Below are 22,973 nucleotides of genomic sequence, written 5' to 3'. Positions count from 1 at the left end.
GCTCCATAGTAATGTAACCTAGTACAGTTAGCCTCACAGCTCTATCCTTGCAGTGCCAGAACTCAGTGCATTTGTACTACTTACAGGAACATGAGTACTGGGAAAACTGGCTGGTGTGACTCCAAAAGTGTAACAACTCCACGATAATTACAACTGTGCCTGCTCTGTTGTAAGCCAAAACTCTTTAAAATATAGGGAATATTCAAAGATAATGGCCACCACTGTCCCATCAAACTGAGTATTCACTTATTTTAATGAACCTGGGAGACCAGACTTTTCAGAAATATCCACCCAGGACCCACAAAGATTTAAAGAGTCCTGCACTCACAGCTTCCTCAGCCTGTTTCTTGTATACTTTCACTTTTAACTGCAGCTTGTCCACCAGTTCCTGAAGCTGGGAAATATTTTTCTTATCCTCTTCAGACTGTGAGAAGTGAAAATAAAGTCATCCTGGAAAGATGGACCAATGTGATGCACTTAGAATACAAGAAAGATACAGAATAGAGCAGAGGATTTGAAATACCTGGTAAGTGAGCTCCTTCAGTCTTCGTTCATACTTGCGAGCAACTTTCACTGACTCTATTCCTCGTTTCTGCTCAATGTCAAGCTCATTTTCTAGCTCATGAATCTGAAACAGAGTATCATGATAAAGACAGCAAGCTGCCAAGAAGGGCTGCTGACATCATTGTAGGATCCAGGGTTTTGCAGACTAAGGGCTGCAGAGCAGCTTCCTGCAGCTCCTTCTTGGACTAGCTAAAACCCATTCACCATGCTACATTAGTAGTGACATGGTGTGTGACTCCACAGTTACTTAAACAAAGAACTTTGCTGTGTGTAGCTGGGGCAACTTTAACAAAAATCAGGCTTAAATCTGTCAGGGAGGAAGAAACTGAAACAGTGAAGGGAGGGTTGTTCTGCAGTATATGCAAGTCAAATTTGGACACCAATTGTTTTCTTTTTTCGGTGGGTATTTCCTTCCATGACCAAAAGCACCTAACTCCCAGTCAATTGTGCTATATCTTGGAACAGGAATAGATTGAGTGCAGTAAGTGAATCAGGCAAATGTTCCATCTAGCCTAGTGCTCTGTCTCTGGGAGTGGCAATAGCAGATGCTATTTAGGGATGGCATGGAAACCTGGCCACTGTCTACTTCCCTCGCACTTGTTTAGCTTCCACTGTCATTAGATTAGGAGTTTCAGTTGACATATCTGTGCCTGTTCCCTTAAGTGTCTGTTTATAAACAGCTGATTCCTAATCCCTTTTTGAACCTTCTACCACTGCCTCTACAGTTTTCTGTGACAGCAGTTTCCAGAATTTCACTGCTCAGTCTGTATAGTACTTTCTTGTATCTGCTTTAAAGTGACCTCCAGGCAAAGATCTTCTCTGTATGATTTGTCCTTCTAATATTGTGCATTTTGATGACAAACCATCATGAATGCATCTAGTTTACTACTTTCATGATTCTGTAAACTTTGATCACATCCTTCTCATCCATCTCTGCTCCAAACTGAAGAGTCCTAGCCTTGTTTGTCCCTCATCACAAAGCTTCACCCCCTCATCTGCCATTTCCTGGAAGGTTCTCTAACTGGTGGGTTCTTCTTGAGATGCAGAGACCAAACTACATGTAGTACATATAATATAGTGGCAAGTAATGCTCTCTCTCTCTCTCTCTCTGGTCTCAGTGCCCTTCCTAATAAAGGCTAACTATTTTTTTTTTTGGCTTTTTGCTTCTACTGCACATTGAGCAGTTTCTGAGACCTGTCATGGATTGAAATCTCTTCTTTCTGTAACTGCCAGTTCCAAACTTGTCCCCATGTAAGTATGTTTTAAATTATTTTTCCCTAGGAGTATGCCTACACCGGTGTTCATCTGCCACCATCTTTGCCCACTTATTCAGGTTTTATGAGGTTGTTCTCAAGTTCCTTACATGCAGTGCAGCATTTGACTATTCAATGTACCTCATCAAACCTGCTGGAAATCTCTACTGTAACCTTCCCAAGAGATTCCAGCAGCCAAAGATCAACTCAGGACCCTGACCTTAGTGTACCCCAGTTTCTCCCATACCTTTGCCTCTAGTTTCTGAAGTTGCTTCTTTCCACTCTTCAGTGCCAGCTGCTCAGCCTCATCCAGATGGTGCTGCAGGTCCTTCACCATTTGTTCCAGATTCTTCTTCATCCTCTCCAGGTGGGCGCTGGTGTCCTGCTCCTTCTTCAGCTCTTCTGCCATCATGGCTGCCTGGTTATAGTACAGAGTTATATCTTCACATCACTAGCAGTTCCGTGCTCTTGTTGGGAGCAATGAACAATGACCAGCTTCATATTGGTGTTTGGATCTCTACATTCTCAGTCGGTGCCTATGGCTGTGCTAAGGGTCTGTCATATAAGAATGATCACCATTTGTTGGTATTTCTACAGGTACTCTGCCTTGGAGTATGGGCAGGGTTGATGACAACAAGAACAACATCCAAATGACTCAGGATCCAAAGTTTAAAAGCATCTCTGCTAAACTAAATGATTTTAAATATCTGGTTGTTTGGTGCTTAAGTTTCAGAGTCAGACTCCTTAGCAGTGTTTACCAATTAAATGACCCTGAATGTCTCCTAATAACAATGAAAAGCTTGTGCCCGTTGAACTCTTCAGAATCCTGAATAGCTATCACCACGGTTTCATAAAAAGGACAGAGAAGCCATAGGGGAACCTGCAGCATGGCTGCTGAGGGGGAACCAGAACTAAACACAGTACTTCAGACCCAAGTGAGTCGTGATGTGTTGCAGTAGTGTAACAATTTTCTGTTTCATCTTCATACACCCTTTCTGGATAGTTCTAACATTTGTTTCTTCTGATACTGTCGAACAATTTCCTTGTTTAAATAAAACATTTCTATTTTCCCTTTTTATTTTCTGTATCTCTTGCATAGAGACATATGATTTTAGTCTCAGTTCCTGTTTTCTGCTGTATCTAAATAGGACTTGGTTTGGGCTATTCTTCCCATTTCAATTTTGCCATCATTTGTTTTTTGCTTTCTATCTACCCTGGAAGTCAAAGTGAGTACCCACAAAGTAGGTATTAAAAAGAGGAGACAGGGTTCTTTGTCAAAACAGACTGGTAACAGAACATGAGTAGATGACCTAGACTGAATGGTTCTTCCATGACAAGCAGTAGAGCAGAGGCTGTGCAAGGCCCAAGTAGGAGGGATTGTGCGTCACTGATATTTTCTGTTCCTAAGTTGAATAATCAATTCTCCCCCACCTAATGGCTATCTTTCTAAAGTATAAATGTGACTGGAGTAGTATAAAATGGAAGAGAGGCAAGCAGGAGAACTCACATCTATGATTGCTTTTTTTGCTTTCTCCTCTGCATTTCTGGCTTCCTGAATGATCTGTTCAACTTCATTCTGTAAATAAGTAATGTCTGCTTCCAGTCTCTTCTTGGTGTTGAGGAGGCTTGTGTTCTGTTGGGACAGTCCAAAGACAGCTCATTTCCATACCATTTCATGCCAGACTAACATGCCTGTTACAAAGGAGATACCAAATACCTGAGAGTGGAGAATCTGTACTCGCTCACTGGCATCTATCAGCTCCTGCTCAGAAACTTTCCGGACTCGTTCTGTCTGCTCCAGGGCAGCTCTCATCTCCTCAAGTTCTGTTGTCATCAGGTTGTTCCTACGCTCTACCATAGCAAGCTGCTCCTTCAGGTTGTTATTCTCTCTCAAAGCATCATCCAAATGGAGCTGGGAATCCTTTGAAATTGAAAGCACCATGAGATTCAGAGGCAAGCAGAGTGTCAAAGTCTTTATAGGACAGCTGCCCTTCTGATCTCTACCTGGAGTTGCCCTTGCATGCCTTTGATGTGCTTCTGTGTCTCTGCCACCTGACAGTTGGCATGGCTCAGCTGTATCTCCATGTCATATAGATCTCCCTCCATCTTCTTTTTCAGCCTCAAAGCATTGTTTCTGCTTCTAATCTCAGCATCCAACGCAGTTTGCATAGAATCTAATGCCATCTGGTGATTCCTCTTCAGCTGTTGGATTTCCTCATCTTTCTCTGCATTCCTTCTATCAACATCTGACTTCACTTGGTTCAGCTCCAGCTGAACATGCAAGATTTTTACTTCTTTGTGTTCTAAAGAGCCCTAAAAGTGTTGAAACAATATTATTTGTCTATGTAGTGTCTATTCTAGGAAACGCCCATGCAGAATTTTGACACTTCACAGTCAGTAACACAGACATATTTGCATTACTGTGGACCTTTAGAAAAGGCCTAACTCTGCAAATGCAGACTGCTTTTCCCATACACAGGAATTATTATACCTTAGTGGGATAGTAATCAATAATTTAATAATAAGATTTCTTAGAACAGTGACTCCAATATCACAAATTCTGGGCACTGAGAGCTATGTTGACACTGCAGAGATAACAAAACACATGAAAACATTAAATTTACAGGAAAGCCAAGCCTCATACTGAGAAGAAGCTTGCTGTCATTTGTGTCTCAATGCTGAATTCTGTTTAGAGACTCTGCACGTAGTCCCTCCCAAGGTGCGAAGCCCCAACAACTGTGTGAGCATTCCCCCCTTCCATACAGCCTTTTCCCTGTGATATTCATATCATCTAGCTTACAATGTTTAGAAATTAGAGTTTGAGGCTGGGTCTTCAGAACAAGTGGACAGAAATAAGCACATCCAGAGGATTAAGCATTTGATGTAGCCCTGGCATTCCTTTTTAGAACAGACCCTCCAGAGATACCTAGTTCTCCTTCTTGGTTCTACAAAGAGCCTGTGGTGACTAATTCAGGATTAGACTTCTGACATTTAGATACAGAAATTGGACCAGATGGATTATCATGGCCACTATAACTCTTGTTCCTACTGCTGTCCCATCTAGTGTGATCTCAAGATCAGATATGTCAATTGTTTTTATTCCATTTTATTCTATCTAAGGAGAGTTATGGCGAAAATGAAATGAAGCTCTTCATGGAAGTGGACATCGCAAAAGGCAACAGAAAAAAGTTGATACTATGGAAATCCTGACTGAACTAAGCATAAAAATATTCCCCCACAAGAACGAAGCAGCAAGGGTAAAGGTTGTCCAGCAATACTATGAAATCTCCATCCTTGAAAATTACAAAAACAATTAGAATAGGCTCTGCGTAACGTAATGTATTTTGACTAGGGAACAAAAACCGTCAGAGTTTTGAAACAAATGACCTTTCTGTAGCCTTTCAGAGGAGCAAAATCAAACTGGTGGTGCAAAATGAGCTTAGTTTTAGCCTGGGACTGATTTTTTTTTTTTTTTTTTTTTTTGTGTGTGCGTAAGGTGGCACAACAAGCTATGCTACATTAGGTGAGGGGCAGTCTCTATGTTATTTGTTCTGCTTTCTCCATTTATGGTCTCTCCCAAAACAAGACCCCTTATTGAGGACACTTGCCTCCGCTTCTTCTAATGCTGCCTGAATGTCACATTTTTCTTGTTCAGTTTGCTTCTTTGCTTTCTCCAGTCCATGATTAGTTTTTCCAGCTTCAGCAATCTGTTCAGTAAGATCAGAAATTTCCTCTGTAACACAGAAAATACACATTTAGCTCATCTTGTTGCCAATGGCACCTGCAATTGCTGTTTGGCAGTGGGAGTGACAGAAGAGATAATGGTGTATTATGAAATGGCAGTGAGAGAAAATAACAGATCCTGTCTCATGTGCAATATTTATTTTGGATTACCTGCTATTTCCAGTTCAATGTGCAAGTTTAAAAATGAGGGGGACCAACTGGAGGGAGCTCAGAGAGTAGTATCAGTTACCTCTGGATAGTGATATCGTATCTCCAGAGACAGTTCTGTTTGATTCCCAAAATCCCAAATTCATTCCCAAATTCTCCCTCCCCAGGGATCACTAAACTTCACAAAACAGAATTGAATTCCTTTACACAATTAGTTAGCTGATTAAATGACAATCTGTTGTGCCACATCTGCATGGTGCTCCAACCAGAAGGCAGACAACAGCCCACCAGGTCTTTTCTAATGGTAATGACTGAAGCTGTCTGAAAAACATTAGTATCTGTTTTCATCAACATTTCTGTCTGTTCGGTTAATGTGTTCCCTTTCCATCAAGGGGATTATGATGGTGTGAAGGAGGAGAAATATAATGATGGTGTTAGAAACCATGAGGAAGTAGGATATTATCATAAGCTGTACTCATGTGCTTATAGGTGACCTTGTGATGAGCTGAACAGGAAGGAAAGTCACCTAACCTGAGTTTTGTGGGAAAACCATAAGAAACAAAAGCTTGGGAAGAGGCAGAGTTCATGTACCCCAGAAACACGGAAGCATCTTAGCATGATGGATCCCAGCTGACAAAGATCTGAGAACTTACGCTGGAGGTTCTTATTCTCCCGTCTGACAGTCTCTGCCTGGTCAAGAATTTCTTCATAGGCATTCTTCATCCGGAATATCTCAGTGCTAAGGGAGCAAGACTCCTTCTGGGCAGCTTCCAGGTCAGCCTGACTCTCCTGGTACTTCTGCTTCCACTCAGCCACAACCTGGAGTGACAGAAACCATCAGAGCATAAGAATGGCCCGTTCTTCAACACTCCTGTCCCTGTACGTATATGTAACAAGAACCTCAGAGGCATGGCATCGGATCACAAAATCTTCTTTATTGCACATTCACTGCCTGTGACAATCAATTCACTGGGATACATACTTTGTCTGTTTCAAGGGCAGCTACTTATGTTATTCTCTTCAGACAATAGGAGTGTATGCCCCCAAGCTCACAGGTAGGTGTTTGGTTTCACAGCAACTTGGACACAACGTGGTTAGTCTGAATGAGGCTGTGTGAGCCTGTTTATTATTTCAGGACCCAGTGCTCTTGCACTCAGCTCACCAACAAAGATCGTGCTATTTTCTCCTATTGTCTTCTGCACAGCCCTGCAGGCCATGTTCTTTAGCTCATCTACCCATTTCAACCACATACACAGGGCTATGCAACATCACTTGGGCAAACAGTGTTGAGCCTTTTAGTAATGTTATTAAAGGCAGTGAAGGTTGGAACTGATTAAGGAGGTTGAAGCTATGCCTAATCTGAATAAAAGGCTGGAAGACTAGCACCAGCCAAAAGTAGGGGCTTGTTAGAATTTATATGAAAACTTTCAGTCTACTTGATCAAAGACTTGATACAGATCTTCCCATTCTCCCTTGTGAAAGCTTCATGCTTTTTAAAACTATCAGAAATCTATGTTATTATATGATGTGGTTACCTTAGATTATTCACACTGTGACATTATTATTACTACATGTCCTGTTTGGTGCTCCTTACCCCCAGTTTTGCTTTGGATAAAATATAATTTATCTTATTGTGAGTGCAGAACTTTCATGCTTTCAGAATTTGGCCTGGCCTATCAGATTTTTATGATATTCGTATCTGGTAGGCTTTCTGAATGAACCTTGTCAAAATTCTTCTGCTTTTTATCAAACGCTGCACAGGCTGCGTTCAACCTCTCCATGTCAATCATGAGGTCATCCACTTCCCCCTGCAGCCTCTGCTTTGTCTTCTCCAGTGAAGCACACTTTGAATTGACAGCCTCAGTCTGCTCCTCTGAATCCTGCAGCCGCTGAGCAAGCTTCTTTCTGCAGGACAAGACAATCAGTACTGAGAGAAGGAAAATTCTGACGTTCTGAGAAAATGGACAGGAAAGAAGTGTGGCATAGGAGAAAGAAGAAGAGAGAGCAACATACAAAGCTGATAGTGTGATCAGATAACATCAATAGGAGCCTAGGATAACAAAGAATGCTTGGAGTGGTGTGTAGGCTGGGAGAATACACAGAGGAGATATGGACATGTGAGTGATCATAACTTGGAAGGGGGACTCCCTAGAAATCTGGGAGAGAGGTGAAATATGAGATGGAACCAGTGAAGAAACAAGAGTATCCAAGGGGTAGCCTACACCAATGTGGAGAGGAACCAGAAACACACTTTCAGTATCATCAGTGTCAAGAGTGCAATTTTTCAACTACTATGTTTAACTCTATAGTTAATACACTGGAATTGTCCATTCTGTAGAAACTTTAACAAACCTCCACCTCTCCTCCTTTAAACCTTTACTCCCTCCCGTTTTCAGTCCCAACACATTACAAAGTACATTGCTCTGCATATTCCCACTACAAACATATTCTGGTTTCCTCCAGTTCCTTCTCACATTTTTACATAAATATCCTTCTACTTGTTCAAGATCATCCCTCCACATACTTTGCTTCTTCCAGCTCTTCCATGCGCTGAATAGCATGTGTCTCGTATTTGGTTCTCCACTGGGCCACTTTGCTGTTGGCTTTGGACAGGGCACGCTGCAGCTCTCCCTTGGCTTCCTGCTCCTGTTCATATTGTTCCCGGAGCAAGTCACAGTCATGGCGAGCAGACTGCAAGGCATGGGCTAGGGCATTCTTGGCCTGTGTAGTTAGAATGATACAAATTGTCAGAACACTAACCGTTTGTGACTGGACATTTTTACTACATTTTGATAAAAAAATAATAATAATAAAAAAAAAATCCACATCTTACAGCCTACGTACAGCAGTTGCTAGAGTAACTGGAGGAGAAAAGTGAATAGCATTTGGAACTCTGTATTTCAGACTCGACATTGTTAATCAGGATCAGTTCTTTTTGCCCAATTTGTCTGGGATACCGCCTCTTAAGCACATCAGCACGAAGTGCTTCAGGCAAAGATGCAATAAATTCAGCAACAGGAAATGTGTGAATAATTGCTCCAGAAGATGTTTCCCTGTAAGCTTTTTAGGTAAAATTTAGTGTTTATCTGAAGGTGGAAGAGACTTTAAACTGTATTGCCATTTCTAGTCCTGGGTACTCCCGGTACTACCTGGGTACTCCACTACTGTCTTTTTTTCACTGCTGCTGTACCCTTTGCCTGAATGATTTCCTGTAGGAGTAAGGTATGTACACAGAGCTATTTTTATTCACTTCTTTCATGTTTTTGAACTTCAGAAAGCATGGCAAGAAGGGCTTAAACTGTCTTATTTAATTTCTATGTCACTTCTGTGTATTATATTCCAAGGCAAAGCTCAAAAGTTTAACTGTTCTCATGTCTCTGCCTTTATTTTACAGTTTTCTGGGCCAAATTAAAACAACTCACCTTATTTTCTTCCTCTAGTTGCCTCTTTAGCTCTTCCGTCTGCTGCGTGAAAGACTGTTTGCTTCTAGTCAACTGAGAAATCAATGACTCCTTCTCCTGTAGTTGCTGCGTTAGTTCATCTAATGAGAAAACACTTTTTTTTTAGATGGAAGAATATGAACAGACAGACATATAAAATTCATATGAATGAGGAAAGAGATTATATGGAAAGAGATTACAAGATACAATGTGGTAAAAAGAAGGGAGAGTAACAATTTAATTTCCACCAGGTAGAAAAAAGCTATCAAAGATGAACGCTATGCTAAGCATCAAAAGAAAGGGGATGAGCTGACTGCAAAAAACACACACTGGTTTTGGTTCTTTTGGGTTATCTTTGTTTCTTTGGGTGGAGTATCCATGACGGCCACAAGGAGGAAATTCTACAGTCTGAGTTTTGCTCAGATCACTCAGTGATGAACATATAAGAAAATACACAGGCATTCAGGCAACATATTTAAGTGCTTGGCACAGGACAATTATATTTTGTCTAGGGACACACCATTCTTAGTCTGTAGACATGTTTTCTGTGTGTTCAGGTCATTAATTAGCCGCATATGTTCATCATCTTTGGTTCTGACTTCACTAAACTGGTCTTCAAGAGCTCTGCACATCTTTTCCAAATTGCTCTGTTAAGAAATAGAAAGCACATCTGTCAGCTCATCCCATTGTTTAGAAGAACAATAATAGCAATGAGAAATGTTTTTTCCTATGCAGCAACCTTGGCTTTAGAGACAGACTCCATGTTACTGGTCAAGTCATCTATCTCCATCTTCAGCTCACTCTTCTCCTTCTCCAGCTTCTGCTTGACTTGTTGCAGGTTGTTGATCTGCTCCCCAAGCTCAGCTGTGCTGTCTGCGTGCTTCTTCCGCAGGGCAGCAGCTGTGGCTTCGTGCTGCAGCGTGGCCTCTTCGAGGTTGCAGCACATCTTCTGAAATTCTGCCTCACGCTTCTTGTTCGTCTCAATCTGAGCTGCCGTAGCTCCTCCTGCTTCTTCCAGGCGCTCGCTGATTTCTTCCAGCTCCCTGGAAAGTTCAGCTCGCTGCTTTTCAGTCTTTGCATAGACTGCACGTTCAGCTTCAACTTCCTCCTCCAATTCCTCGATTCGAGCCTATGAAAATTAATTGGTTAAATGAAGATTTCTGAATAGAAGTACATGAAATTACCTTTAAGGAACAAAGAACGTACATTCACTTCCATTTATATCAGCATAGATAGTGAAACACCACTAGAAATTTCACTGAACTGTGTCCTAGGACTTAAAATACTCAGTTTTGGAGCAGCAGTGAATGTAAAATCTGATACTTCATTTTATGTTGTATTTTAGAATGGATTCATTATGTAATGACAGACCTAGTACTGTACTTTTTTAAAGACATGAGGGATGTGCCACCGACAAATATAAAATAATATGAATTTATTATAAATTTGCAGAAGGTCAGGCAGGCCATCTCCAGCAGCAAACAAGATAGAAGGAACCTTGGGATGAGCAACCATGGGATAATGTCACTTAAAGGAGTTTCTTCCTGTGTCTCCATTTGGAAGGTGATTTCTGCCCTGATGATGAGAAAATATCAGTCTTTTGTTTTCTCTGAAAGGTAATTCTCAGTAGCTTCACTACTATTACAAGTCAGCATTGGATCCATTTTTGAAGTCTGCCACAAGGTTCACTTAAGTGATTTCTTATATAGTCAGCTATGAGTATAGACCAGAGCCTCTGTAAAAGTGCCCTGAGATTGGAATAGCACCCATGTTCATTGTTTTATTCATGTGTAGATAAATATTTTTGTAGAACAGTCTAAGAAAACATAAATTCTTAATTGATTATCAAACATTAATTCTAATGAACCTTGTGGTGGTTTTAGTTTGCTGGGCAGCCAATTTCCACCACAACTGCTCTCTCACTGTCCCTCCTCAAAGGGAAAGGGGAAAAAATATGATGAGAAAGGCTCAGGGTTGAAATAAGGACAGGGAGATCACTCAACAGTAATTGTCACAGGCAAAACAGACTCAACATAGCGAGATTAATGAAATTTATTACCTTTTACTAACAAGCTAGAGCAGTGAGAAACTAAAAACAAACTACAAACACCTTTCCCCCATCCATCCTCTTCCACCTCCTTCCTTCCAAGAGGCACAGTGAAATGGGTGTTGTGCTCAGTCCCTAATGCTTCATCTCCACCACTCCTCAGTCACTCTGCCTCTGCTCCATGTAGGGTCCCTCCCACGGGATGCCCTCCTTCACAAACTGATCCTGTGGGGCTGCCCACAGGCTGCAGCTCTTCAAGAACTGCTCCCATACGGACCATATGACTCCGTACCATGGGGTACATACCCCAGGAGCAAACTGCTCCAGCATGGGTCCCCCAAGGGCAGTAGCTCCACTCAGGCCCGCTGCTCCTGCATGGGCTCCTCTCCACAGGTGGCAGCTCTGGCTCGGGGCCTGCTCCTGCAGGGGCTCTCTATAGGCTACAGACTCCTTCAGGGCAGATCCACCTGCTCCACTATGGGCTGCAGCGTGGATATCTTATTTTCCCTTTCTTAAATATGTTCTCCCAGAGGCACAACCGATATTGCTTAATCGCTCGACACACGCACCTAGCTTGGTGTCATCTGCAAACTTCACCCTCAGTAAGTTTGCAGATGACACCAAGCTAGGTGCGTGTGTCGATCTGCTTGAGGGTAGGAAGGCTCTGCAGGAGGATCTGGATAGGCTGCACTGATGGGCTGAGGTCAACTGCGTGAATTTCAACAAGGCCAATTGCCGGGTCCTGCACCTGGGGTGCAATAACCCCAAGCAGAGCTACAGGCTGGGAGATGAGTGGTTGGAAAGCTGCCAGACAGAGAAGGACCTGGGAGTGATGGTTGATAGTTGGCTGAATATGAGCCAGCAGTGTGCTCAGGTGGCCAAGAAGGCCAACGGCATCCTGGCTTGTATCAGAACCAGTGTGACCAGCAGGGCTAGGGAGGTGATTGCCCCCCTGTACTCGGCTCTGGTGAGGCCACACCTCGAGTACTGTGTTCAGTTTTGGGCCCCTCGCTACAGGAAGGACATCGAGGTGCTTGAGTGGGTCCAGAGAAGGGTGACGAAGCTGGTGAGGGGCCTGGAGAACAAGTCCTACGGAGGAGCGGCTGAGGGAGCTGGGCTTGTTCAGCCTGGAGAAAAGGAGGCTCAGGGGCGACCTTATTGCTCTTTACAGATACCTTAAAGGAGGCTGTAGTGAGGTGGGGGTTGGCCTGTTCTCCCACATACCTGGTGACAGGACGAAGGGGAATGGGCTAAAGTTGCGCCAGGGGAGTTTTAGGTTAGATGTTAGGAAGAACTTCTTTACTGAAAGGGTTGTTAGACACTGGAACAGGCTACCCAGGGAAGTGGTGGAGTCACCATCCCTGGAGGTCTTTAAAAGACGTTTAGATGTAGAGCTTAGGGATATGGTTTAGTGGGGACTGTTTGTGTTAGGTTAGAGATTGGACTCGATGATCTTGAGGTCTCTTCCAACCTAGAAATTCTGTGTGATTCTGTGTGATTTCCCATTTCCCACTACTCAGTTCTGGGCAGTGGCAGGTCCCTTTTGGAGCCAGCTGAAGCTGGCCTTTAATCTAATATGGGGCAGCTTTTGAACTCTTCTCAGGCCACCCCTGCAGCCCCCCGCTACCAAAACCTTGCCATATAAACCCAATACAAAGCTGTACTCAGCTAATAAATATATCAATATCCCTTAGACTTTACCTGAAGCTCCTTGATTTTCTTTTGCAGCTGAGAACTTTGAGCCTGCTCATCCTCAATTTTACTTTGGAGCTGGTTAATTTCAAAGTCTTTTCTGTTAAAGAACAAAAATGCAAATTCAATATGGTTAAGATAAAATATGAATTCTAGAATTCAAATGTCAGTGCAATACTTTTTTAGCCTGTCATCCATCTGTTTCTTATCATTTTCCAGATCCATGATGGAAACCTGAGACATTTTCAGATCCCCTTCCAGTTTTCTCTTTGCTCTCTCAAGGTCCATTTTCAATTTCTTCTCTTGTTCCAGAGACCCTTCAAGCTAAAATACATAAGACATAGTTTGAAACACATAAAACATACCTCAATGGTAAATATTCCTGATTTAAAAATCTTTACTTAAATTGAATATTGAAAACTGGAGAAAACAATCATACTGTAAATGCTTCTCATCTCTACTTTTGATACGCTCACTACAGAGTCAGGGTTTATCTTCAGATATTAAGCTGGCCACAACTTGGCCATTCACAGTTGAAATGAAAGTTTTTGAAAAATACACAAATTATTTTTTTTCAGTTAGTGCAGTTCTTAGCATGCAGACTGCAAAACATTGACAAATTCCCAGTGTCCGCAGTGTCATGGTGTATATACATAAATTTTATAAGTTCACAGCAAGCTTCAGAATGTCACAGATACACTGCTGTAGCTAATTGGTTAAAATGGGGCACAAAGGCCTACAATACTGGAATATCCACTTATAAACATAGATTAAGCAGGCAAGGAAATATGGAAGAAACACTGGTTTCCACAATACCCTCTCAACTGCCCATGAGTTATTAAGTGAAATTACTAGAGCTGGCTTGGCTGCTTTAGGTATTGTTTACACACCTAGCTGCAGATTTCTACCCTCTCCTAATCTGTCAGAGCATCCACCTACAAAACTCCATTTATTATTATTATTATTTTTTTTTTTTTTCTTACAACATCTACTTGCTGCTCCAGTTTGGTCTTTGTTTTGGTGAGTGTGCTGACTTTGTCTTCCTCAGCTTGCAGGTCATCCAGTGTCTGCTGGTGTACCTCCTGTAAGGCCTTTTTCTCCTTGGTGAGTTTGGAAATATTTTCATCCAGAGCTGTCATCTCTTCAGTTAGATTCTTTACCTGTTAGGCAGCAAGCATCCATACTATGAGGGGGTGCCATGGGAAATGATAGACTAAGAAAAAGCAGTGAGTGTAGCCTTGCAAAATATTGTATGGGTTACGTCAAAGTGCTTTCCACTAAGGTATATACTATTAATGATGGGAGTAACCAGCATCATGGCTGGCACACCTGTCTGACCCTGCAATGGTAAGAATTCCTGCTTGAGTTGGTCTTGACTACCAGTTCTATCCTGCTAGTTTTAGTAGTGGAATGTGTGCTAGATTTTCACAGCCTCTGCAAGCTTTACTTTATTGGGATTTACTAAAGGACTCTGGGTTGTTCCTGCACAAAAAATGCATTTTCTAAATACAATACATTTGCTAGGCACACAGATGTAATTTCTCAGAAAATGAGGTTTATTAAGTTATTACGGAACACAGTGAGTGAGTGAACAGCTGTGTGGTGTTTAGCTGCCGGCCAGGTTAAACCACAACGAAGAGAAATATAAGAAAACATTTGGCATCTGCAAGATCAGTTCACTTTGATGCACATGGGAAAGGCTCAAAACAGCCATTTTGTACTGAGCCACCCACAAACATACTAGTTCTCCATCCACAAGAGACACAAATATACTGGCTCCTTATATGTAAAAACAGTGGAAGATAGAAGTTCTCCATCAAACACCTTAACACCTAAAAAAAGTTAACTCATTTGAACTGCAATAGGAAAATAATAATATTTTTTTTCCTAAGAGGAAGTTATAATTTTAGCAAAACCTTTTATGCCACAGGCACTTAGGTGTTACCTTTCCTATACTTTGGGAACATATCACTTCCATTCAAACCACTTAGGAAATTCTGTAACTTGCCACAGAACTGAAAACATTCTGGGGAAGAATAATTTCATGATCCCTGTCACCTTATTCTCTGTTGCATGCTTCTCCTTTTCCATTCTGGCCAGAGTCTGTTCAAGGTCATCAATATCTTTCTTCAGCTCAGAGCACTCATCCTCCAGTTTCCTCTTCTTTGCTGTCAGTTCAGCGTTCGTTTCTTCTTCATCCTCCATTCTTTCACTAAGTTCTTTAATTTTAGCTTCCAGCTGAATTTTACTTTTGATGAGACCTTCACATCTCTCTTCAGCATCAGCTAGATTTTCACTATCCTGTTAGAACATATTGAAGGCATGTTATATTTTCATAAAAATTATGAAAGGTAACATGTTGCTCAAACACCACCTCCAGGAAATGAATTGTATAAGTCAGGGCAAAAGTTCACATGCAAACCACAGTAATGCACAAGATCTAATCATGGGGAGATTGAACTGCTTTGTCATGGCTTAGGAAAGTGAAGCATAATCCCACAACAGAGATCATAGAATCATAGATGCTTCCTTTCATCTGGTCAGATATTTTGACTGTAATAACACACCATAAAAACTGACCGGTTTGTGTCATAACAAGGAGCCTATGGTATCAGCAATATAAATAGGTGGGTCAGCAAACTGGGTGTCATGGAAGCGTGAGCTTAGATGTGGATTTATAAAACACAGTATTTCATAGTCATCTTTCAGAGCGTTGGGGATGATTCTGTCTGTAATAAGCTCTTCCAATTAATGACACAAGTCTGATAGTCTCTCCCCCAACTTCTGTCACTTAATTCACATGATACTTCCTTCCTCCCATTATTCTCTAAACTCTCTCTCAGCCAAGACAGGCTCAGGCTCATGGCTAAACAGGATTGCTCAACCTAAATTTTAGCCTGCAACTTATCTGTCATTTTGAGCAACATGACTGACAGATAAAATGTTACCCAAATTAATGCTACTGTGAGGTATTCTAGGCAGAATACCAGAAAAGGTATATGTTGCTTCCCATAAGAGTCGTGGCCAAAAGACATCACTGCAGTAATGTAGTATGTTGTGTATAATTCTCTCTCAGATTCCTACTGAAACTCATGGGGCACTGAAAATCATGGTTATCAAGTGTGCATTTTCTGATAACAAACATGGACAAGATGGCTCTTGAGGAACCCTTCAAGCAGAGTTGATTGAAATTCACACAGCAATGGGACTTAAAGAGCAGACAGGAAGGGCTGTTCTAGTGCTGAAACAGTAAGAAACTGTGATTCAAGAAAGAACCAGACAACACTCTGAGGGCAATGATCATACCTTAGGACTTCTTTTATGCCCATACATTTGAAACTATTGAATGCTTCAAATGGTATCCTAACGTTGAAGTTAGTTAGCTAAATATGGTCTTGCCTTTTTTGGATTACCATACATGAAGTGAAGCCTGAAATGCTTATAGACTAGGTTGGCTCTGGAGGACAGGGCATTAAGTACCAAAAAGGGTACAAAAAAACTCAGAAAAATATGTTAAACTGAAGCGCTGAAGGAGGATTCCGGTAAGGAATCTTGTTTTCAACATGCATGGTTACATCCTTGGGGCCTAAAACAATACAGGACTGTCCAAAGATGGCTGGTTTGGGAGCACATAGAATCAAGTGACAGGTCCACTTGCACCAGACTGCCCTTGGCCACAGAGAATCTTTATTATATTTCAATACCTTCTTGCCTTGTGCAATTTCAGTCTCTGCTCAGCACTGTTGTAGCTGAAAAGCATGTCTTTGTTCCACAGTTTCAGTCCTGTCTCTGACAGAAAAGCAGCCCCATCCCTGGCTCCACATTTTAGTGGTCAGTAAATGAGGAAATAGTCTGTATTTAATCCAGATTTGGAGACCACAGGTAGTGCACATTGTGTATACAGTGTAACATCTAAAGCACTGAAAAATCTGGCCCTGTTACCTGTCTGTTTATGTAGGACAACAGAAAAGAGAATTGAAGAGGCGGTAGGGCGAATCTGAAAATGGAGGCTACTCACAGACTGAACCTGCAGCTGCAGTTCATTTTTCTCTTGCAACAGGTACACCATTTTCTCCTCCAGCTCCTTCCTCTTTGCCTCAGACTTTGCAAGCTCTTCCTTGATTTTCTCAAACTCTTCCTTCATATTTGCCATCTCCTTCTCAGATTCTGCACTCTTCAGCAAGGGCTTGATCTTGAAGAACAGCTTCATCCAGGGCCAGTGCTTGACATTCATGAATGCTCTAACATTGTATTGAATGATGTAAATGGATTCTCTGAAAACACATGAAAATGATACAGATTATCAGACTAGTGAGACTTGTGTTAGAAACAGACTCTGGTTATTGGTCACACAGCATCAGCATTCTGCTCAGGGCAGTTTTGTGTGAAACTTTTTATCTCACCTTGCTTCTTTCTATTAAAAGTCATTTCTAGGCCCTGGATTGCTGCATGACTAGTTCAGTAGCATGAACAATAGCTATGTATGGACATGGAAAGAAATACTTAAAAACAGACAAACTTCTCTGGAATGTTGCCTGGAAATCTCTGAGACTTTCCCAAATCTCAAAGAAAGTGCAAGTGCTCTGGTAAAGACCAGAATGAAAACTGATTTCCATGAACTATTGCTGTTGAGATTATAAATATGGGAGTTACTGTAAATCGTGGAAGCAGTATCTTGATGCTTTTGGATCACAAAAAATAGCAACTATAGAAATTATTAAGACAGAACATAAAAACAGAAATTAAATCTTTTTTATGGTACTGAATGCCAAAGGATTTTTGTCTATGCCCATAGTTCAAGGGGACCTTCAACAGTTCATTGTAGAGAAATCCAATAAGAGTTATTGAATTCTTAGAAACTGTGCCTGGGTCAGGAAGTCACTGAACTAAATATATGCTGTAGAATATTATAGATAAAAGCAACTGGTTAGCAAAGAGCTTCCTAGTGATCCTAGCTTTCCCTAAAGCTTTCACTTGTCAACAATGTTTGAGACAGTTTGCTTGGCTGCTGCCATCCCTACATTCTAAATGTTGCATGACTCATTCCACCTTAAAGGGACAGAATATAATTTGGAAGGGTATGTGGGAAGGTCAAAAGTATAGAGTATTATATACAGTATAGAGAAAAAAGTATTCTCTGTACAAGCTAGAATTCTTTATCTTAGATGATGAAGTCATGAAAGAAAATTGAAGAGAAGGAGAGCAGAATGTGATTTTGTTCCTTTCCTTACAAAACTGGACTAATGAGATTCAATAAAATTATCAGACAGCACAAGCCAAACAGCCTACTGAACAAATGGAAAGGTTTGTCTGTCTCCATCACAGGGAGAGGTTGAAAATGGTTCTAAAAGTTAGTGCATTCCTGGAGGAAAGGTTCACTGTTAAATATTAAATATCATGGTCCAGATGCACAGTCCAATTGCTAAACAGCCATTGCAAGGATTTGGAAGGCTATAACAAGGAAAGTATTAGTTTCTGCTTTTTCTGTTTCCCCTGGTCTTTCTAAGGGTCTTCACCGGGGACAGATTTTTTCCTGAGAGAGGGTAGTGCATTGCCAGACTTTTGGTCTGTCACAATAAGTTACTTAGTGTGTCCTTGTATTACCTTCTTTCATTCATCTTTTTAAATTCAGTTCTCATGAGGTACCCTCTGCACATAGCTTGTGTATGAGTGATGAGGCTCACAAGCTTCTCATCTCTCATCTCTTCTAGGAGTCCTAAGAGACCCGCTTTGAAGAACACCTAAAATATAAAAGAGGTTTGAATAGTTTGAGGGCTAGGCAGATACACAACCATTGGAAGCTGATGCAGTATAGTTTAAAGAAGTTTTGGAAGAACACCTGCAGAGTAGACATTGAACAGCTAGAGAAATTTGGGGTTCATATCCTCAGTGTTTCTGTGATTGATGACAAGTCACGTTATATGTGAACTAATCACACTATTGCAATGTTATTTGAGGCACACTCTAGAGTAGGTTGTGGAAGATTTAGCTCATCAATAGTTATTAAAACAGAGTTAACTTGCAACTTAGTATGATATCTTATCCTGTTGCTTCACTGTATCCTTCTGTATCTTAGTGGTCAGGCTCTGTAAACTGACATACAGATGGCTTGAGAGCCATACACGATGATGTCCATATAATAGTATATACAGTTGGGTTTGTGTCCAGAGATAGTACTGCTTTGATTGTGTTGGTCAGAGAATCAGTGTACCACCTAACGCTGCTTTGGATATGGAAGAGAGACATGTGTGTGCCTAAATCCCCTGAAAAGTCTGTCTTCCTAAACTTATCTTAGCTTGCCTAATGTGCACTGATGTCAGGGAGTTCATCTGGCAGGAGAAAGGGGCAGCACTAGTTCTAGTTACAGCCATGCAGAGTCATTCTGGTAGCATGGTGTTGCCTGGACTGACAGGCCTATCCTAACACATACCCCAAGAACCAGACAAGTTTTGTGTGCTCCTTCTTGCTTGTACTGTACTTTGTTTCCTAGTCATCATGAAGGCTGATTTGATCTGGAAGAAATTCTTTAAACAAATGGTATTTTTTTTTTTTTGCCACTGATTGTACCCACTCTTCCACAAGGACTTTACCTTGGTATGGCCAAATCTGTATTGGTTGTGGTCCACATCAATAGAAGAAAGAAGCTTTTCCGAAGCACTTTTGCTGTCAATGAATTGGCCTTCTGGAATGGCTGAGGCATTAAGAATCTTGTACCTGTGGTAAGACAAGTTGCAAGGCACTGGTTGCAAACTGTGAGGAGAATAGGAGTCATCATACATCATAAGATAATGTGATTGGAAACTGAGCTGTCTGAAAGCAGCTGAATATGCTATCTGAAATTTAGACCAGTCTTGGCTGAACAGAACATGATGACAAGAGAATATGTCTGCTTTTCAAAGGAATCTGCTGGCTGTGTAACAACATAGTATGCTGTTACATACAAAATTAATGTGCATACTTAACAGTGTTTGCAGGTCCAGGAATTAGGAAGAACATAGTGAGAACATGTCAACCTTCTCTTCCCATCTTGTTTCATTGACCAGAAAAAGGCTATTTAAATTAAAGTAGAAGGTAAATTAAAACTGCTGACAAAAAAAAAAATCTATATTCCAAAAGGAATACAGATCTTGCAGAAGTCACTGTCTGTATAAAATCTAACAACGAAGCCTTGAGTTTGGGCTAAAAATGGCACAATATTATTTTTTAGCTAACAGAAGTCTTAGTGTTTTGTAAGGTAGCTTAATGATTAAGGTAATCCTGTGTCATGGACAGGATCACCTCACTCTTCTAAAGTGTTTTCCTCATATACAGGAATGAGGACGGGTGACTGCACTCTGGCGCACTTCTTCTTCTCAAGTTTATCTTGAAAGAAAATATATAAAATCAAGATAGTGAAAGTGGCACAAGAACTTTATTCTGTATTTTAGTCTTCTGTTGTAGTTCTTCCTAAACTTCAGCATGTTTCTTTTGTACTGTATAGCACTTTTTGGTTCTGGACCATGGCCATTATGGAGAGATCCCTTCACCTTGTCACTTCAAATTATGATTTGACAGTTGAGACCAGCTAATGCCATAGTGAATTAAACAGCGGGTTGCAGCACATATTCAGAGAGGTCCTGAATCCTAGACTGCTTTTCCTCAAAGTCTGAATACTCTTGTTGCAAAAAGATTAAAAAATAATATTGATTTCTTGGGAAAGGGGAAGGAAGGGAAGGGGAAAGAAGGGGAACAGTGGGGAGAAACAGACAAGCTATGTCCTCTTGAGGGGAAGAGCTTTTTACACCAGGTCAGCATGTAAGATGCTACTGATACATTTATTAATAATAACAACCAATTCAGATTCAGCACTTTATAGCAATTGAACTCACTTGAGCCAGTTTCATTATCTCAATTTTAAAGAAGAGAAAGCAAGACACAGGATGCAGGCAACTGACTGAGCACCAACAAAGCCTTGGAGTTTGGAATGCTTAGGTACCACACTCTAAGGAGACTGTGCTGACATTTATTATTCTTGTAGTGTTTTGTAAGCCTGTAGGAGACTTACAAAGAGCAATCTATTATGCCATTTAATTCATTGCCCTAAAAACATTTTGCATCTTTTTGAATCACCAGGCAATGACTACAGTTCAGAAACAATATGGGTTCTGATGAATCAACAAATCTCTGATCAAAGAGGGAGAAGACTGGAGAGACCTAAGAGAGTATTTATGATGACATTCCCTCAAATTCCACTGAAGTAGTCTGTTTCAGAGGATGTGTCTCCATGATATCACCAGATTTGTCACCTGAGTTTTGGGTTTACTGAATCCTTAAATTAACAAACTAATAACTGAAGACCTACCGTTGCTTAAAGTCTGAATAAAGGATTCTGCTTGGAAACCCCTTCCTGCAAATTCGGATGCCTTCTAGAACCCCATTGCACCGCAGCTGATGCATCACCAAGTAATGGTCCATTTCACCTTAAACAAGATACATATATCATGACTGTTTCTATTTTTTATTTCCTTCCCCCTCTTTCCCCCCCCCCCCCCCCCCAGGAGTCTCCATATTTACTAGCATGACAGTGCAACTTCTCCTTTTGCTAAAATTCAACCCGTTCTTGGTTAAGGATGGAGGAAATGAAGACAGAACATGTTTTCAATTCATAGAAGTGAAAAATATCATCACTCACTGGATGCAGGTAGAAGTGGCATGTAGAATGTAATACAATCTGGATAATCAGCTCTTCATGTTATGTAAGATTTTACCTTGGATTTTCTGTAGAAGTATTGACTATACTTAACCTTGATTAGATTTGATAGATAGATTCCTACACAGTAGAGGATAAGGAAGATGCTTAAAGTTTTTATCAGTTCCTTTAACTGCCTGTAAAGGACAGCTGGAATAATAAATTGGAATAATTATCCTTCTTCTATAACATCTATCAGGTATAACAATCAACTATATTTCTTAATCTTATTCAAAGTATTGCAAACAAAGTACAATTGAATAAAATAGTCTTGGAATCACTTGGTCATGAAGAAATTTCTCAGCTCCTAGAGGCATTAATTAATGCAGAATGGTACATATTGCTAACCCTTACCTTTTCAGTGTAATCAATAAAGGTGTACCCAAAGAAATGGTTAGAAAAATCAAGCATAAGCAGCCTAAAAACAACTAAAATCAGAAAACGACCAGTTTCTCTTCACTTTACAATCCTTAATTTTGTTCACACATTACTACTTTTCTTTTTCTTAGAAGGCAAAAGTCTAATTTCCTCTGAGTCATCTCTGAATATTAAAATGACAGTCATATTTGGCAAAATCATTCATTCATGTATATTTCAGTAGATTTCCTTAATTCCCTTACATCTTCTATTCCTGTCAAGATCCCAGTGGGATTCCTCTCTCTTCACTTTACGGATATGAAGTGTGGGACATTCCATATGGGCTTCATTTATAGTCAGTGGAGTGAAGCAGAAGCATTTTTTTCTAGGATGTGATTCATCTCATCCTAAGACATATAAAAGCAGCCAAATGAGTCATACCTTAAAATGCCAGCTTCTCTCCATTGAATATATAAATTTAGGTGAATAGCTGAAATCTGAGTGTCATACATATGTGTGCTGCTGAAACCATGCTTGTGGTCTTCAGGGTTATACAAAGAGACATAAACAAGTAAGGTAAATGCTTTGAAATTCTGGAGCAGATTAAATAGGTGCTGAACTCCTGTTTCCTTGTATTCTTATTACATCCATTACACCTTCTTATTCCACCTGTATCACACCTCCTATAGATTAGACTCCTAAAACCCACACAAGCAACTCTCCCCAGGTACTTAATGGCCACATGAAATACCCCCCAAACTTGACTGTTCTTTGAGACTAAACTCTGCGTGAGTTAAATATTTAATTCAATAAATGAACAAAAATAATTTTATATCAAAATGCCCTTCAGGTGCAAAGAGTACCCAGCAGCCTATACAGGGAATTCTACAAAGGATGCATGATTCTTTTGTCAGTCCTCCAACTCAGTGAATCAGTTTCTAACATGAAATATTTTGAGTTGTTAAATTGTCTTGAACTGAACTCAACAGTATTGAATGACA

General features: G+C 40.7%; 1 protein-coding gene and 1 long non-coding RNA gene across 5 annotated transcripts in view; one reads left to right on the top strand and one right to left on the bottom strand.

Annotated features, from left to right (window-relative positions):
* The window catches only part of LOC119713172 (uncharacterized), a 40,251-nt gene extending 33,679 nt beyond the window's left edge, over positions 1 to 6,572 (top strand). Inside the window, exons 3-4 of the long non-coding RNA XR_005260112.2 lie at positions 374 to 526; positions 6,198 to 6,572. This is a non-coding gene — a long non-coding RNA (uncharacterized lncRNA). The remainder of the gene's footprint in view (positions 1 to 373; positions 527 to 6,197) is intronic.
* Positions 1 to 22,973, bottom strand: part of LOC119713167 (myosin-4-like) — a 39,364-nt gene that overhangs the window by 942 nt on the left and 15,449 nt on the right. For all 4 annotated transcript variants that reach the window (XM_072025825.1, XM_038165376.2, XM_038165378.2 and 1 more), the window contains exons 19-39: positions 21,229 to 21,346; positions 19,478 to 19,601; positions 18,492 to 18,628; positions 16,906 to 17,161; positions 14,946 to 15,188; positions 13,871 to 14,047; positions 13,066 to 13,211; positions 12,897 to 12,987; positions 9,888 to 10,277; positions 9,669 to 9,795; positions 9,131 to 9,249; positions 8,233 to 8,429; positions 7,430 to 7,613; positions 6,362 to 6,527; positions 5,426 to 5,550; positions 3,822 to 4,130; positions 3,535 to 3,738; positions 3,325 to 3,450; positions 2,065 to 2,235; positions 524 to 628; positions 329 to 424 (exon numbers count right to left, since the gene is read on the bottom strand). In XM_072025825.1, the coding sequence (XP_071881926.1) occupies positions 329 to 424; positions 524 to 628; positions 2,065 to 2,235; positions 3,325 to 3,450; positions 3,535 to 3,738; positions 3,822 to 4,130; positions 5,426 to 5,550; positions 6,362 to 6,527; positions 7,430 to 7,613; positions 8,233 to 8,429; positions 9,131 to 9,249; positions 9,669 to 9,795; positions 9,888 to 10,277; positions 12,897 to 12,987; positions 13,066 to 13,211; positions 13,871 to 14,047; positions 14,946 to 15,188; positions 16,906 to 17,161; positions 18,492 to 18,628; positions 19,478 to 19,601; positions 21,229 to 21,346 (3,611 nt within the window). The remainder of the gene's footprint in view (positions 1 to 328; positions 425 to 523; positions 629 to 2,064; positions 2,236 to 3,324; positions 3,451 to 3,534; positions 3,739 to 3,821; positions 4,131 to 5,425; positions 5,551 to 6,361; positions 6,528 to 7,429; positions 7,614 to 8,232; positions 8,430 to 9,130; positions 9,250 to 9,668; positions 9,796 to 9,887; positions 10,278 to 12,896; positions 12,988 to 13,065; positions 13,212 to 13,870; positions 14,048 to 14,945; positions 15,189 to 16,905; positions 17,162 to 18,491; positions 18,629 to 19,477; positions 19,602 to 21,228; positions 21,347 to 22,973) is intronic.

This window comes from Anas platyrhynchos, chromosome 19 (genome assembly GCF_047663525.1).
Source record: "Anas platyrhynchos isolate ZD024472 breed Pekin duck chromosome 19, IASCAAS_PekinDuck_T2T, whole genome shotgun sequence".
In the NCBI taxonomy this organism is placed as follows: Eukaryota; Metazoa; Chordata; class Aves; order Anseriformes; family Anatidae; genus Anas; species Anas platyrhynchos.
The sequence above is the reverse complement of the archived record's forward strand: the minus strand, read 5'-3'. Positions and strand labels throughout refer to the sequence as shown.